Source organism: Anthonomus grandis, chromosome 10 (genome assembly GCF_022605725.1).
Source record: "Anthonomus grandis grandis chromosome 10, icAntGran1.3, whole genome shotgun sequence".
NCBI classification, from domain to species: Eukaryota; Metazoa; Arthropoda; class Insecta; order Coleoptera; family Curculionidae; genus Anthonomus; species Anthonomus grandis.
This window is the reverse complement of record NC_065555.1, coordinates 22560411-22575535: the sequence shown is the minus strand read 5'-3', so window position 1 is coordinate 22575535 and position 15125 is coordinate 22560411. Positions and strand designations below refer to the sequence as shown.

Genomic DNA, 15125 nt, shown 5'->3' with positions numbered 1-15125 from the left:
GGTGAAGTGTTCAAATTTGGCGAAAACAAACGTGGAACTGGATTTTTTGGATAATGGATGGAAGGTTTTCGATTGATTAGATCTCATGATGGTTAACTATTAATTGATTATTGGTTGCAAGTTGGTAAAGCTTTCTTTTTTTTTGTTTGATTAAAAATAATCAAATAATTGCTGGTAAGTTGGTATCCTTTTTTAGTACATAATAATAACGTGGTTTGGTTTATTACTATATTAATTTCTATCATTGGCTATTGATATCAAATTGGTTTGGCAGTGTATCTGAATTGAAACAGTGTTTATTACTACTTTTTATGAGAGGCAACACTTTCAGTTTGTGCACAAATAAAATACACATCATCTGTTTAAACTAACGGATGAACATTTTTTTGGTATTGGTTATTGGTATTGGCATTAAAAATAAATATCTATTGGTTTACATTGGCGTAAATATTTGTATATATTTGTTGATTAAACAAAAATGTATACTGTATTGGTTTATTTTAATATTTTTACTGATTAAATAACTATTGAAAACATGGTTGATGAAGCTGAACTCAAAGTGAACGTTAAGAGGCGTGGTATTTGCAATAAATTCTTGTCTTCAATCTTTGCTTTGCCTTCGGATGATGTAGAGGGCTTAAAAATTAGCGAATTGGAAAGCAGGGTGGACAAACTCCCAGATATATTTGCTGAATTTGATTCTTATCAAACTTCAATAGAATTACACCATGAAAACTTTAATGAATAACTTTTGGAAAGGGAAGAATTTGAAAATTCCTACTACAGTTTGCTTGCCACTGCAAATCAATTGCTTAAAAAATATTATAACAGTTCCAGAGATGGCAGTACTAATAGTGATATTGCTTCTCAACGGGGCAGTAATAATGTATTGAATGGTGATTTCTCTCAAATGAGAGTTCAGTCAGGCCCTAAACTCCCATCTATTCCCTTACCCACATTTTCTGGTAGTTTCGAAAAATGGCTTGAGTTCAAAGACACATTTAGATCATTGGTTCATGATAATAGCAACATTTCAGAGATTGAAAACTTTCATTTCTTGAGAGGATCTTTGGAAGGTAGCGCAAAGGATGTGCTACAAAATCTTGACATTAGTTCTACTAATTATTCTATCGCTTGGGATTTATTGTGTCAAAGATATGACAATAAATCCATTTTGGTAAATAATTACCTTAAATCGCTTTTTGGTCTTCCAGCTATGACTAAGGAATCAGCTGGAGAAGTACGAGTACTATTAGATGGTATCGTTAGAGAACTTCGATCACTAAGGGCTCTTGACATACCAGTTGATAGTTGGGATTTGGTCATTATCTTCTTTATGTGTGCGAAGTTAGATGCTATTACTGCTAGAGAGTGGCAAGAGCAGAAACCAAAGGACAAGTTGCCTACATTGGTTGAGTTCAATTTATTCTTGAAAACTAAAGCTGAATTGTTGGAGACGCTTGGAGGCCAGTCAAAGAAAAGCAGGTTGGTTAATCGTTCAGAGAATAAAAGTAAGCATTTTAATTCTTTTCTTAATGTCACTTTAAGTTGTTTAATTTGTAAAAATCAGCATTCTATAATGAATTGCTCTGAATTTCTTAAACTATCAGTTTATGATAGATATACAAAGGCAAAGCACCTTAGACTTTGCCTGACTAATTTAAAACCCAATCATATAAGCAAAGATTATTGATCTGGAAATTGTAGAAAATGTTCTGCTAACCATCATACTTTACTTTATTATGATAGAAAACCTTTTAAAGAAAAGCAAGTTAACTTAAGTCAAGATTCAAATGTATCTCAAAATGCTATTGATAATAGTGATGTGAGTGTAAACATGTCTTCTTTTTGTGTTGGTCAGCAAGACATGTTACTATCTACTGCATTAATTCAGGTACTTGATTCACATGGTCAATCTATAACTGCTAGAGCTTTGCTTGACTCAGGTTCGCAATGAAATCTTATAACTGAAGATCTTTGTAATAAATTGAATATTTGTAAGCAAGAAATCAATATCTCAATTATTGGTATAAACCAGTTGGCTTCTTGCATAAGATATAAATATAATATAGTGGTACAATCTCTTCATAATAACTTTAGTAAAAATATCTCTTGTCTAGTAGTACCTAGAATTGTTGGTCATCTTCCTGGTAAAACCTTGGATGTGTCTCAATTGCAGATTCCAAGACATTTAAAGTTAGCAGATCCCGGTTTTGCTCCGTCTAGTAATATTGATCTTCTATTGGGAGTTGATTTATTTTATCAACTTTTGTGCATTGGTCAGTTTAGCTTAATCATAATCATAATCATAATTTTTATTGATGCTAGTAATATACATTTTACACAAGTCAAAAAATACATAGGTAAAGTCAAAACAGACTACTTAACAGTACTAACACTAAGAACATTAAATTAAAATTCGACTATAACTAAAACAATAAATGATGTTATAAAAACACAGTAAAATCACCTTAAAATATGTGGTTAAAAAACTCCTCTAATGAATAAAAAGCATTCACTAATAAAATTTTTTTGATTTTTGTTTTAAAACTGTTTAGAGGTAAGTATTTTATTTCAGAGGGAAGAGCATTAAATAATTTTATTCCCCAAAAGCTCGGTCCATCCCGACACCTTTCCAGACGGCAGTAAGGGGGTACAAAGTCAGTTCTATGGCGAGTATTATAGCCATGTATATCTTGGTGAGTAGTAAAAGACTGAGTATTACATTTAACATACAGAAGGTTTTCCAAAATGTACACTGAGGGCAGGGTGAGAATGCCAAGTTGTTTAAAGGCTGCCTTGCAGTCCTCCCTATATGCAAGACCAGCTAGTACCCTTATCACCCTTCTCTGTATACCGAACACACGTTTGGTATCAGATGCATGTCCCCAGGCTAGAATACTATATGACAAGTGTGAATGGAAAACACCAAAGTATGCAGTTCTCAGAACTGCTGCTAAGACCCTATCACTGAGCCCTCTTATTAGATAGGCAGCTTTGTTTAGCTTTAAAGTCAGTTGGTTGATGTGATGACCCCAATGTAAACGTTGGTCTAGTGTGACTCCTAGGAATTTAGCTGTGTCAGCAGACTCCACCTGCCCAAGTTCCCTCATAGAGAAAATGATTTTAAGTGTCTTATCTGAGTTCATGAGAAGCCGATTGCTGCAGAACCAGCTTTCAACTCCTTCCCGCGCCACCAGGGATCCCTCCAGGGAAGCACCCAGAGTGTCAGCCCGAAAGGATACTGTGGTGTCATCGGCAAAGAGGGTAAATTTTGCATATTCACTAATTAGTGGAAGATCATTGATATATATTAAAAAAAGAATGGGTCCCAGAATTGACCCCTGAGGCACACCCATTGTAATATCGCCTATTGCCGACGCCACCCCAGCAAAACTCACAGACTGACCCCTGCCCTCAAGGTAAGATTTCATAAGTTGAACGCTTGATGGACTAAAATTATAGGCTTTGAGCTTTCCAAGAAGGATCCCATGGTCGACGCAATCAAAAGCTTTACTCAGGTCGCAGCAAAGAACTGTGTCATATTGAAAATTTTGAAAACCTTCAAGAATATCTGAAACCAAATCCAAGACGCCCAGAACTGTACTTTTGTCTTTACGAAAACCAAATTGACATTTGCTAAATAAGTTGTTTTTTTCAAAGAAGTCCACAATCTGTTCAGCTAGACACCTCTCTAAAATCTTGGACACAATTGGTAAAAGAGATATAGGCCTGTAATTATCTGGTTTATTGCAATCACCCTTCTTAAACAAAGGAATTACAAGTGCCTCCTTTAAAACAGATGGAAAGCATGATTCTTTAAGGCACAGCTTAGGTGATACTCAACCTATTATGCAGAAAATACGGTTTGGTAGGATTATATCAGGTCCTTGTACTGTTGGTCAAATAACGCAATCTTCAATTCATTATGGGTTAAATATAAATTTGGATATTCAGAATCAACTGGAGAAATTTTGGTCAATTGAGGAACCCCCAAATTCTTTAAAGCCTATACTTTCAAATGATGAAAAATAATGTGAGGTTATGTTTGTTCAAACAATGAAAAGAAACAAGGACGGCCGATTTGTCGTTCAAATTCCCTTTAAACAATCTCCATCTGTATTGGGAAATTCAAGTTTCTCCGCTAAAAGGCAATTTTTTTCATTGGAAAGAAGATTGAATAAAAATCCGCAAATGAAAGAACTGTATATTTCTTACTTTTTGCCTCATCATGGAGTACTAAACGAAAATAGTTCTAAAACTCGTTTGCGTGTCGTTTTTAATGGTTCATCTCCTTCCACAGATAATGGAATATCTCTTAATGATATTCAGTATACTGGTCCAAACATACAGGATGATTTGTTGGAAATATTATTAAGGTTTAGAAAACATAATATAGTCGTTTGCGCCGATGTTGCAAAAATGTATCGCTTGGTATTATGTTGATGAAAACCAAAGGAACCTGCAAAAAATTTACTGGCGAGTTAGTTCAGATGAAAAGCTAAAGGTTTATTCTCTCAATACTCTCACTTATGGAACCACTTCCGTCTCTTTTTTGGCCATAAGGTGCCTTAAACATCTGGGTCTAGAGTTTGAAAATGAGTATCCCGAGGCTTGTAATGTAATTTTACATAGTTTTTTTGTAGACGATTTGCTCTTTGGGGCAGATACTGTTGCAGAAGCTTTTGATCTAAGTTCTCAGGTATCTAAAATATTGTTAACTGACTGTTTTTGTCTTAAGAAATGGGTATCCAATTCACCTGAAGTTATTAGTCAAATCGTTGGAGATGTCTCGAACAGTGTTCTTAATACTCGTGACATACATTTTAGTGATGAGTGAATCTTATGTATCATATTTCCTTAATTGATAATGAAAATTATAGCAAAAGGACAATCCTTTCATCTAATGCCAAAATATATGATCCGTTAGGATTACTTTGCCGATGCATAATTATTGCAAAGATGATTTTGCAAAAATTGTGGAGTACAAAGATTGGTTGGGATGAATCTTTGCCCTCAAATATTTATAGTCTTTGGCATAAATTAAAATAAGAATTGGTAGTCCTAAATAACTTGAAGATCCCGCAAAAAATGCTTTATTCTGATTCTGATGTTGTGGAATTACATGGGTTCTGTGACAGTTCTGTTGAAGCTTATGGTGCTTGTCTCTATATTAAGAGCTCAAGCAAAAGTGGTCAAACGCAAATTTCCCTAGTATTCGCTAAGGCTAAGGTAGCTCCTCTGAAAGTGATAACACTTCCTCGACTGGAATTAAGTGGTGCATTGGTTCTTGCGCAATTGGTCAGCACTTTCAAAAGATCAGTAAATGTAATTATTGATAAAACATATCTATGGACTGATTCATCAGTCGTCTTAGGCTGGATTTCTCAGTCACCTCATAATCTACAAACATTCGTTGGAAATCGTGTATCCCAAATACAATCATTGACTTCAATTCATAATTGGCATCATGTCTCATCAAGGGACAATCCTGCGGATATACTATCCAGGGGATTTTATCCTCACATTGATTATTAATGAAATGTGGTGAAATGGTCCTCATTGGCTGATTAATGATTGCTCAGAATGGCCCAAATCAATTATCGAAATTGAAGTTTTGCCTGAATTAAAGAAAAACATTCACACTTGCCAGGTCATTCCTGAATATTTTCCAATGAAAAGATTTTTTAGTTTTTCTGGTTTAAAGCGTAGTTGTGCTTACAATACGCGTCGAACACATAAAAAAATCGTTCAAAGGCCAGTGTAATATGGAAAAATATATTTATTGTTTATGTAAGTATAACATTCAAATGTTAAAAGTAACAAAATCAACTCTAAAAGAAACAGAGAAAATCAAAATACGTAAAACTTTTGGAACCTTAAGGGCTTACTTATTTTTACATGAACTGTTGCGGTGACATTTACTGTTACACACTACTTTCTTGGCCCTACACGCACATTTTCTGTCGATGCAATATCGTTTGCAATTGCACTGTATAAAGCCTTGTTTCGATCCAGATGCTAAGCCAGAAGCAGTTCGAAGAGATACAGACGTTGACGGGACTGTTGAAATATCAATAAAGTCGGAGTCGGCTAAGGTAAACTCATTACGGCTATACAGCGATTGCAAAGTTCCATCTTTCGTTCCTGAAAATTGATAAAACATTATATTAAATAGCTTATTTTATTTATTTATTACCTACCAAGCTGATAAAGTCCAGAGTCATTTATACTGAGTACAACAGCTAACACGTTTCTCGGGGCAAGTCTACCTCTGTCCACATCAGGTACTCGTATAATAACGGTTTTTCCTACATCAATAGGTGGTAACTTTGAATTCGAGAGAGCGATCATTTTCTCGGCCTGCTTTTCCAGTCCACCTTTAGCCTCGACCCGTACATTACTAATATTTTCATTTCGTAAACATCGATTACATATAATGCTTTGTTCACCCCCTCCATTTCCTTTCTTGGCTTTTCCGCAGATGATATGAATAGATAAGCAACAAACTGAACATCTAAGGGAATCTGACATTTCTTTTTCGCATATTGTACAGACATTTTTCTCTTGTTGTTGTTGTTGTTTATCTTCAGTATCCCTTCTGTTTATCAAATTATCGTCGTCAACTAGACGCAAATGTCCATCTTCTCGTTCGTCTGAATTTTCTTGATTGCACAACTTTTGTAGTTCCTCTTCTGTTTTAATGTTCGATAGCAGTTCCTTAGGAAGTGACGAATCTTTAAGACCGATCTTTTGAGGCGTGCCGAACATAGCTTCATAAGGACTTTTAGTTAATCCTGTATGCAGAGAACGATTTTTATTGCTTTGCATAAACCGCAGTCCTTCAGACCATTTCGTTGTGTTTTGGTCAGCCAACCATGTAACCAACATGTCCCTTACATCTTGATTCGATCTCTCTACGGACCCTTGGCTTTGCGAATGACGAGGTTTTCCATGGACCAACTTCAATCCGGGCCACATTTCAGCAAGATTTTCTACGATGCGGTTTTCAAATTCTCTGCCATTGTCGCTTTGTAAAATCATAGGGGCGCCGAACAAACAGAAAATATCTAATAAATGATAGGCCACTTCTTCAGCTGTCTTTGTTTTTAGTGCTCTTAGCACGGTGAATTTTGTTAAATGATCCTGATAATTGAGAATGAAACGAAAATCTTGGTCTGGTTCACTTTGCATGTCAATTAAGTCTACTTGACAGCGCGAATTCATTTCATTTGTTAAAATTGGTTTAACCACTAAACCTTTTCGTTGCACTTTCTTTTTTAATTGACACTCTTTGCAAAGTAATAAATAAACCTCAATTATTTGCCGTGTTATATTACAATATTTCCTCTTTAATTCTGAGTCCATCACTACAATAAATAAAAGAATATAATTAGATTTTATGTCGGTTGGAAAAACTCCAAAAAACAAACCTCGTAATCTCTTATGCCCTGCTCCTACATGAGCAGAATGAATGATATCAAATAATTCATCAGTCGTGCCGAAATAACGCAGCTCAGCAGTCTCATCCGCCCTCTTCTCTATCAGCTTTTTAGTTTCACCAATTTTTAAAATATCGTACCTTTTCAATCGTCGCCTTTGTTTTGAAGAAATTGGGTCACCGTTACTTTTACAAGACTTTGCTTCCTTTACCTCTGAAAGTATTTCATAGTATCTTTCTCTTGTAAAAATATTGCTAAGATCATTGCTATCACAAATTAATTGTTGCAAATCATCACTGAAACGTAACTTAAGATCTTCCATGGCACTAGCACACATTTTCGCTCTAGCGAAATTTTTACACGCGCTCGAATTAAACACTAAACTAAAATGACGCTCCAAGCGTTGCCACAGAACGAAATATGAAACCTACATCGATTACGAATGACAAGTTGAGACACTTACAAAATCGCTTTCTGGGCTGTTTGTTTATATGCTCGACGCGTTCTGGCAATTTCAAAATATTCAAAACGCATTCTGGTCTATAATAAAAGGCCGAAACGCGATTTTTCGGACTTTGGTAATAGGTTAGTGGCCAGAACGCGTTTTGGCCGTATTTTTCGACCATTAGCCAAAATCGGTGTTTGATCCTAACATACATACTCATTACTTTTGCAAAAGCAGCAATGTCGCAAAGACCCTTTAAGTACTCTTAACCCATTTATTGATGTGAAGGGAGTTTTAAGGGTGGGTGGTAGATTGGAATTATCGGATCTGGATTATGCCAAAAAACATCCTGCTGTTTTGTTATCCAGACATCATTTTACCAAATTGTTGTTTTCTTTTGAGCATAAGTTATTATTACATGCTGGTCCCCTTCACTTACTTGCTTCAATTCGTGAACATTATTGGCCAATTGGTGGACGAAATTTAGCAAGGCAGACAGTTCACAAATGTTTAAATTGCTTTAAAGCAAGACCTAAATCAATTGGGCAATTAATGGGTGACCTAGCTAAAGAGCGCATCTCTCCTACTCCTCCATTCCATATTACTGGAGTTGACTATGCTGGTCCTCTTCATATAAAATCTAAGAGTGGGCCGGGAGCCAAGATTTCAAAATGCTATGTGTGCCTATTCATATGCTTTTCTACTCGTGCGGTGCATTTGGTGTTAGTATCAGAGCTAACCTCTGAATCATTCATTTATTTCTACCTTGAGACGTTTCATATCCCAGCGAGGCAAACCTTCATTAATATGGTCTGACAATGGTACAAATTTGGTGACAATTCAGAGTTAAAGGAGCTTAGTAAATTTTTGCAGAGGCATAGCAAAGGATTGGCAGGAACTTTTGAAAATGAAGGGATTAGTTGGAAGTTTATTCCCTCTCGCGCTCCTAACTTTGGTGGACTATGGGAAGCGGGACTAAAGGCTTGCAAATTCCATATAAAGCGTGTTATGGGAAATGCTTCATTAACTTTTGAGAATCTCTATACGCTGCTAACCCAGATTAAAGCCACGTTAAATTCGCGCCCATTGATCCCACTTACTAGTGATCCAAGCGATTATGATGTAATTAACACCAGCTCATTTTTTAATTGGTAGACGATTGACAGCTTTGCCCGATCTTGATGTTAAAGAAAAGTTCGACAATCGTCTCTCAAGGTTTCATCAACATTTTTGGGTGCGTTGGTCAAAGGAGTATGTTATCCTTCTCCAACAACGATTTAGGTGGAAATATCCTCAAAGAAACATTCAAGTGGGTGAGATGGTGATACTTCGCGAGGACAATCTCCCTCCTCTTAATTGGAGAATGGGCCGTGTAAGTGAAATACATTTAGGATCTGATAAACAGTGCCGAGTAGTGTCCGTTAAAACATCTCATGGCATACTGAAGAGACCTATCTCTAAGATTTGTCCCTTACCTATTGACATTACTGATTAGTATGCATTTTACTTACCGTAATAATGTTAATTAGCTTTAAGATTTGTTTCATGAATGTAAAGACTATTTTCTTAGTTTTAGCCAGCTTTGTCAAATTTTATTGTGTTGAAAGCTGAACCCTTTCAAGGTGGGGGGTATATGGTAGTAACTTGTGTTGTGTTTTGACAAAATAATTATAGTCATATTTAATTTAAGTCAGTGTGGCAACATCCATTTTTATTACTTTTAAAACCCGCCACTACGTGGCGCTCGAATCATGAAATGCTAAAAAATTGATATGTCACTTGTCATCCCTCTCTCTCGAGCAAGAAATGATTTGTGAAGAGGTGCCTTGTTTATCGCTAAATATAAGTTTGGTTTTTAACCTAAATAAGGTGTTTTAATAACGAAAAAGTGTTAACAACAAATAGCTGAAGCTTAGGAAACTCTCCTAACAGTATTCGATTAATCTTAAAATTATGTTGAGCCGTCAATTCGTTTATTTAAAGACGGTGTATTAAATCGTTTTTGTCGTTTTTGTAAATATTTATGTATAATTAAAAAAAAAAATGTGGAATTAAAATCCACACGGCCCCATTATACCTAATTTAGATTTAGGAGAGAATATACTTGCAGATTTTTTTAAAGATATGGATGATATTCATAATGTATCTGAAGGGACAGAAATATCAGATGATGTACAAATTGAAAAACATAATTTCAAGAAAAGAAAAATCATCTCGAGACTGTCAAAGAATAACTGAAATAGTTTCAATTGATAGTTAAGTTGATTCTACAAACCCAATTCAAAAATTAAATCATGTCTTATCTAAAATTACATTTCCAGCACAGGGGGGATGTTTTTTGGTGAAAATAAAAATAAACTGCAATTACTGAAGGATTAGAGTAAAGTCTACTTCAGTAATGGGGCACAAATTTAGATTAGGTTTGAATTCAGGTGCAAATATTTTGGACTCATGATCTAATTCGAAGTCATAAATAGTAAATAGTTTTCCGTTTTGTGAGAGGTCCAACAGAATTTTTTTATAATACAGATATTTTTTTTTATCTTTTTTTAAAAACCTTATTTGTATCCAATTGCCAAAAAGACACTCTCAAATAACTGCTACACCCTCATTAAAATTTAATTTTATAATAACCAGCGAGTTGTCTTTTTTCTGTGGAAGGGCTAAATAAAAATAAAAATGCCTTTTAAAATATTTTTCAACACTATATCTGGGACATGCAGGAAATGACTTAATCGCACAATGAGTGTTTATTTACAATTTGTATTTGGCAAGCTAACAATCGTTAAATAGTTTATGAAAACGCTACGAAGGTAAAATAATAAATCAAGACGGTTTAATTAGTTAAAAATATTTTATTGAAGTTTTGAAGACGGTTGATATTAAACAGGTTTATTGGTGATGCGACGTTAAATCTACCAAGTTGTCAGCAATTGGTGTTCACCAATATTGATTATTCTGCGTTACACAAGTTTTTGATCTCCCAGTTTAGATGTTTTTCGATATCGATACTTTGGAACTATATATTAAATGGCTTATTTGTCTATAAAATCATATTGCAGCAAAGACTAATTCTTTGACAAACTGGGTTAACTCCGTCGAAATATGAATATCCCGAGGGATTTAAGTAAAAACCCTTAAGTCATAGGTTTCACTGACTCATGTATCAAAATATTCGAATGCAACCGTTAATCTAAAACTCTCACCTACTGACTCGTAAACGTAAACAAGAGAGGGAAACTTAGTAAGTAAAGTCACTTACCCTGGATATTTTGGGGATGGGACTAGTACGTACGTACCGAAAAATACGCGCGTAAAACCAACACCACCGAAATAAAGATCTTTATTTCGGTGGTGTTGGTATAAGGCACAAATCCAAAATAATTAGAAATTTTTTTATGACTCTCAAATCAAAAATTCTGAAAATAAAAGCAAATGTGTATGGAATATTTAAAAAAAGAAAGTGGTAAAGCTAGTAAATCATCCTGCCTGGAAATAAACATAAGTGGCCAACAAATCATTGACGCTAATGAGCTATGTGAGTTGTTTAATGGACACTTTTGTGATCTTCCTACACCAGAAAAAATTCAAAACCCTGTACAAACCCCTTTCACTAAAAACAAACAAAATTTTGTCATAGAACCAGTAGATGTGTATGAAGTTTACAATATAAATAATAAGACTTGTTCCAAGAAATCAGCAGGAATTGATGAGATACCATGCAACATTTTAAAGAAAGTCGCTCCCGCAATTTGTTTACCAATCTGTATATTAATTAGTCTTTCCAAGAAGGAATCTTTCCATCTATACTAAAAGAACTAGAGTTGTGCGCATATATAAAAAAGGAGATAGAAATAATATAAGTAATTATAGACCAGTAGCTGTTCCATCGGTATTTTCCAAGATCTTTGAAAGAGCATTCCATGATAGACTTCTTTAATATTTCTTCTTAAGTAAACCCTCATTTTATAGCCCAACTCAACATGGTTTCCTAAATAATAAGTCGACTGTTTAGTCATATAGATGCACTGACTGAGTCCTTGGACGCAGGTTTGACAACCTTGGGAATATATTTTGACTTAAGCAACGCGTTCAATGATGATCGATAATAACCGTCTTATCAAAGTTCTGATTTCTGCGGGAATAAAGGGCAAAGAAATTAAGTGGATTAAGTCATTTCTGAGCCACAGCCTCAGTCAGTTGAAATTAAGGGTGATAAAAACGGTATTGTTAATTATACATTCCAATCGCGTTTTATAGCCGTAGATACCGGTGCTCCACAGGGCTCACTTTTATCCCCACTTTTCTTTATTGTGTTTTGCAACAGCTTAAATGATGACATTGGCGAACCATATACAGTACTATCCCAGTTTGCCGATGATAAATCATGCGTAATGTCCCAAGAACAAGAACTGTCAAATAGCCTTAGATCTTGCAAACTCTACAGCCTTACAGATGCAAAAGTGGTGTGAGCAAAATCAGTTAGTCCTTAATTCAAGCAAAACAAAACTCATTCATTTTTAAAACAAAAGGCAGACTTTGAAAATAATTGATAATGATATGCTCCTAAACATTGATGGAATTATTGTAAATGAATCGGACGAAACTAAGTTTTTGGGTCTAACTTTACACAAAAATTTAGATTGGAAAAGGCATGTTAATGAAATATGTAAAAAAATTGCGTCGGCAAACTTCGCTATTTACAACTTTAAAAAAATTTTCAATAGGGAATCAATAATTCAGTTTTATTATGCATATGTACATTCACGTATAGCCTATGGCATAATGTTTTGGGGATTTCATGCAGGGTCAATAAAAGGAATATTTGTTATTAAAAAAAGAATTGTACTAACAATGTGTGGATCCGCTTTTCGCGAGCATTGTGCTCTATTGTTTAAAAAATTAGGAATTATGACAATATATACTCTCTTTACTTGTATAAAGTATGCTGTTTTGCCACCCAACATGAACATCTCTTTCAAAAAAATTGTGACGTAAATATTAACAGTAATAAGACAAGTCATAAATTCGATTTTGCAGTGCCTAGACATAAGACAACCATGTATGAAATGAGTGTCTATTATATGTGTGTCAAAATATACAATACATTACCCGATGAAATTATATAGAATGGTACAGGCAGTTCAAGCCAGTATCAAGGAGGTTTTTTGTTCAGCACCCTTTTTATTCAGTGGGTGAATACATAACTCATTCAGATAAGCTTAATCTGTTTAACTGTCCGTATTGCTACCAGGTTTTTTTAAATATACATATCGTGTTTTCGTTCGTTACTTATAGGGAACCGCATAGAGGCGAAATGTTGCAATAATGAAAGAGAAATTTTGCATAAATGCCTCGGGCCGGCGCGAGGACGGGATTAGTAAACATCTGACTTTCGCGGGAGATGCGTCGTTTGGCGACAAAATGTCCCAAAATATTACGCGAAAATCCAGGCATTTTTTAAATATTTATTCTAATGCGGGTTTTACAGACATGACAATGTGTAAAACCCGCATAGAATTGTAATCTTAAAATGTTTAATATGCTGTGTTTTGCATAATGAAAATTTAAGCATTATTCTAATAAAAAGTAAAATATCAACTCTGATAAAAATATAATAAAAAATCAGAAATAAAACTATAATAAACAAACTTAACAACATATAATTTTTTAAATAAAAGGCACAAATAAACCGCCTTCTTTCGCTAAACAAAAACTTAACCTATCGTAAAAGCTATTTCGCACCTCCAAAAGAGTTTCAGGTAAAATGGAATTGGCACCTTCGACAATTTTATTTCGCAACTCCTCTAAATTTGTTAGCCTACTAAATTCATGCTTGTAAATGGTCTGCTTAAGGTAACCCCAAGTCATTTGGAGACAAATCTGGAGATCTAGGAGGCCATTTAATATCGCCAGCCCCACTAATAAGGCGGTTAGGAAAAGTATTTGTTAAAAATTCTTTTACCCTAGCCGCGTTCTGAGCAGGACAGCCATCTTGCTGAAAATAAACCGATCCCAGATCTACATCAGGTAGGATTTGAATGGCAGGAAGAACTTGATTTTGCAGCAACTCAAGGTACTTTTGGGCGTTTAAAGTACCATCAATAAAAAATGGCCCTATAACATTGTCGCCCAAAACACCTGCACAAACATTCAGAGGATACTGGGTACAAAACTGAAAACTTCTGTGCTCGTTTTCCTGAGACCAATAACGCACAATGGAAGGATTATGTTTGCCATGTAGTGGAAAAGAAGATTCATTAGAAAACAAAATATTTTTTAAAAAACATTTGTTTTCATTTGCCTTTTCCATCATGGTTTCACAAAATTCCATTCTTCGCCACTGGTCTTCAGGAAATATTTCCTGAGTTTTTGAATACTTGAAACATTTGTACCCATATTATTTCCAGATACGAACAACACTTCTAGTGGACCGTGTCGAATCAAGTTCTAGGGTACTGCAAACCATTTCTTCCCGCCGTTCTATATCCTAGACCACTTCAACAGGTGGTTCTTGAAGATTGTGTAGCATTTTTTACAATCTTGAAGACAAAAAGATGTCTCAAAATTTGTAACCACATTTAAAACCGTTTTTGCACAAGAAATCGGTCTATTCTCAAATGTCACTGAAAACAAATCTCTACATTGTACTGCCGAATTGCCTCCATAAAACCATTTAATTAGTTGAACTCTTTCGGAAGGGGTATAAAGAGCCATAGTAAAAAAAACACGAAAATCACGCTCAAAATTATTAATGCAACGTGCAGTAACACAGCAAAGTAAGGTCTGCTGACTCCCGGTTCAAAAAATAAAAACGAAAAATTCCGCCGCCTGACAGCCGCAACCAAACGGTGTTGCTATTGTTTTGGGTAATACGTAGCTCACGATAACACGATCTGTATACCTAGTTTGATAAGTCTGTTGGTGTAGTTAGTGTTAAATAGTGTGTCTTATACTTTTTATTTTTATTTTACTAAGCTCTAACTATTTTAATTTTAAACTTTTTAACTTAATCTTAATTCTAGTATTATTCTTAAATCGACGACCTTATATTACTTTATGTAATCAAAAGACCAATAAATGAATTTGAGTTGATAAATGTTGTTTATCCTTTTAACTGAAGTTTTATGTCTAGCGATTAACTATGATCACAATCTTTTATTTTTTAGTATGCATTTTAATTTGTGACTTTCGTATTTTACCTCATCTTATTACCTTAGTTTTATTTGAACGGTTTA

At 34.8% G+C, this 15125-nt stretch overlaps 2 protein-coding genes across 2 annotated transcripts in view; both read right to left on the bottom strand.

The window, feature by feature from the left end:
• Nucleotides 1–15125, bottom strand: part of LOC126741200 (stress-activated map kinase-interacting protein 1) — a 50635-nt gene that overhangs the window by 21303 nt on the left and 14207 nt on the right. The window lies entirely within an intron of this gene.
• LOC126741201 (SCAN domain-containing protein 3-like) lies at nucleotides 5804–7517 on the bottom strand. Its single transcript, XM_050447556.1, has 2 exons — nucleotides 6204–7517; nucleotides 5804–6147 (listed from the first exon to the last, which is right to left on the bottom strand). The coding sequence occupies exons 1-2, from the start codon at nucleotides 7366–7368 to the stop codon at nucleotides 5888–5890; spliced, it is 1425 nt and encodes a 474-aa protein (XP_050303513.1). The 5' UTR covers nucleotides 7369–7517; the 3' UTR covers nucleotides 5804–5887.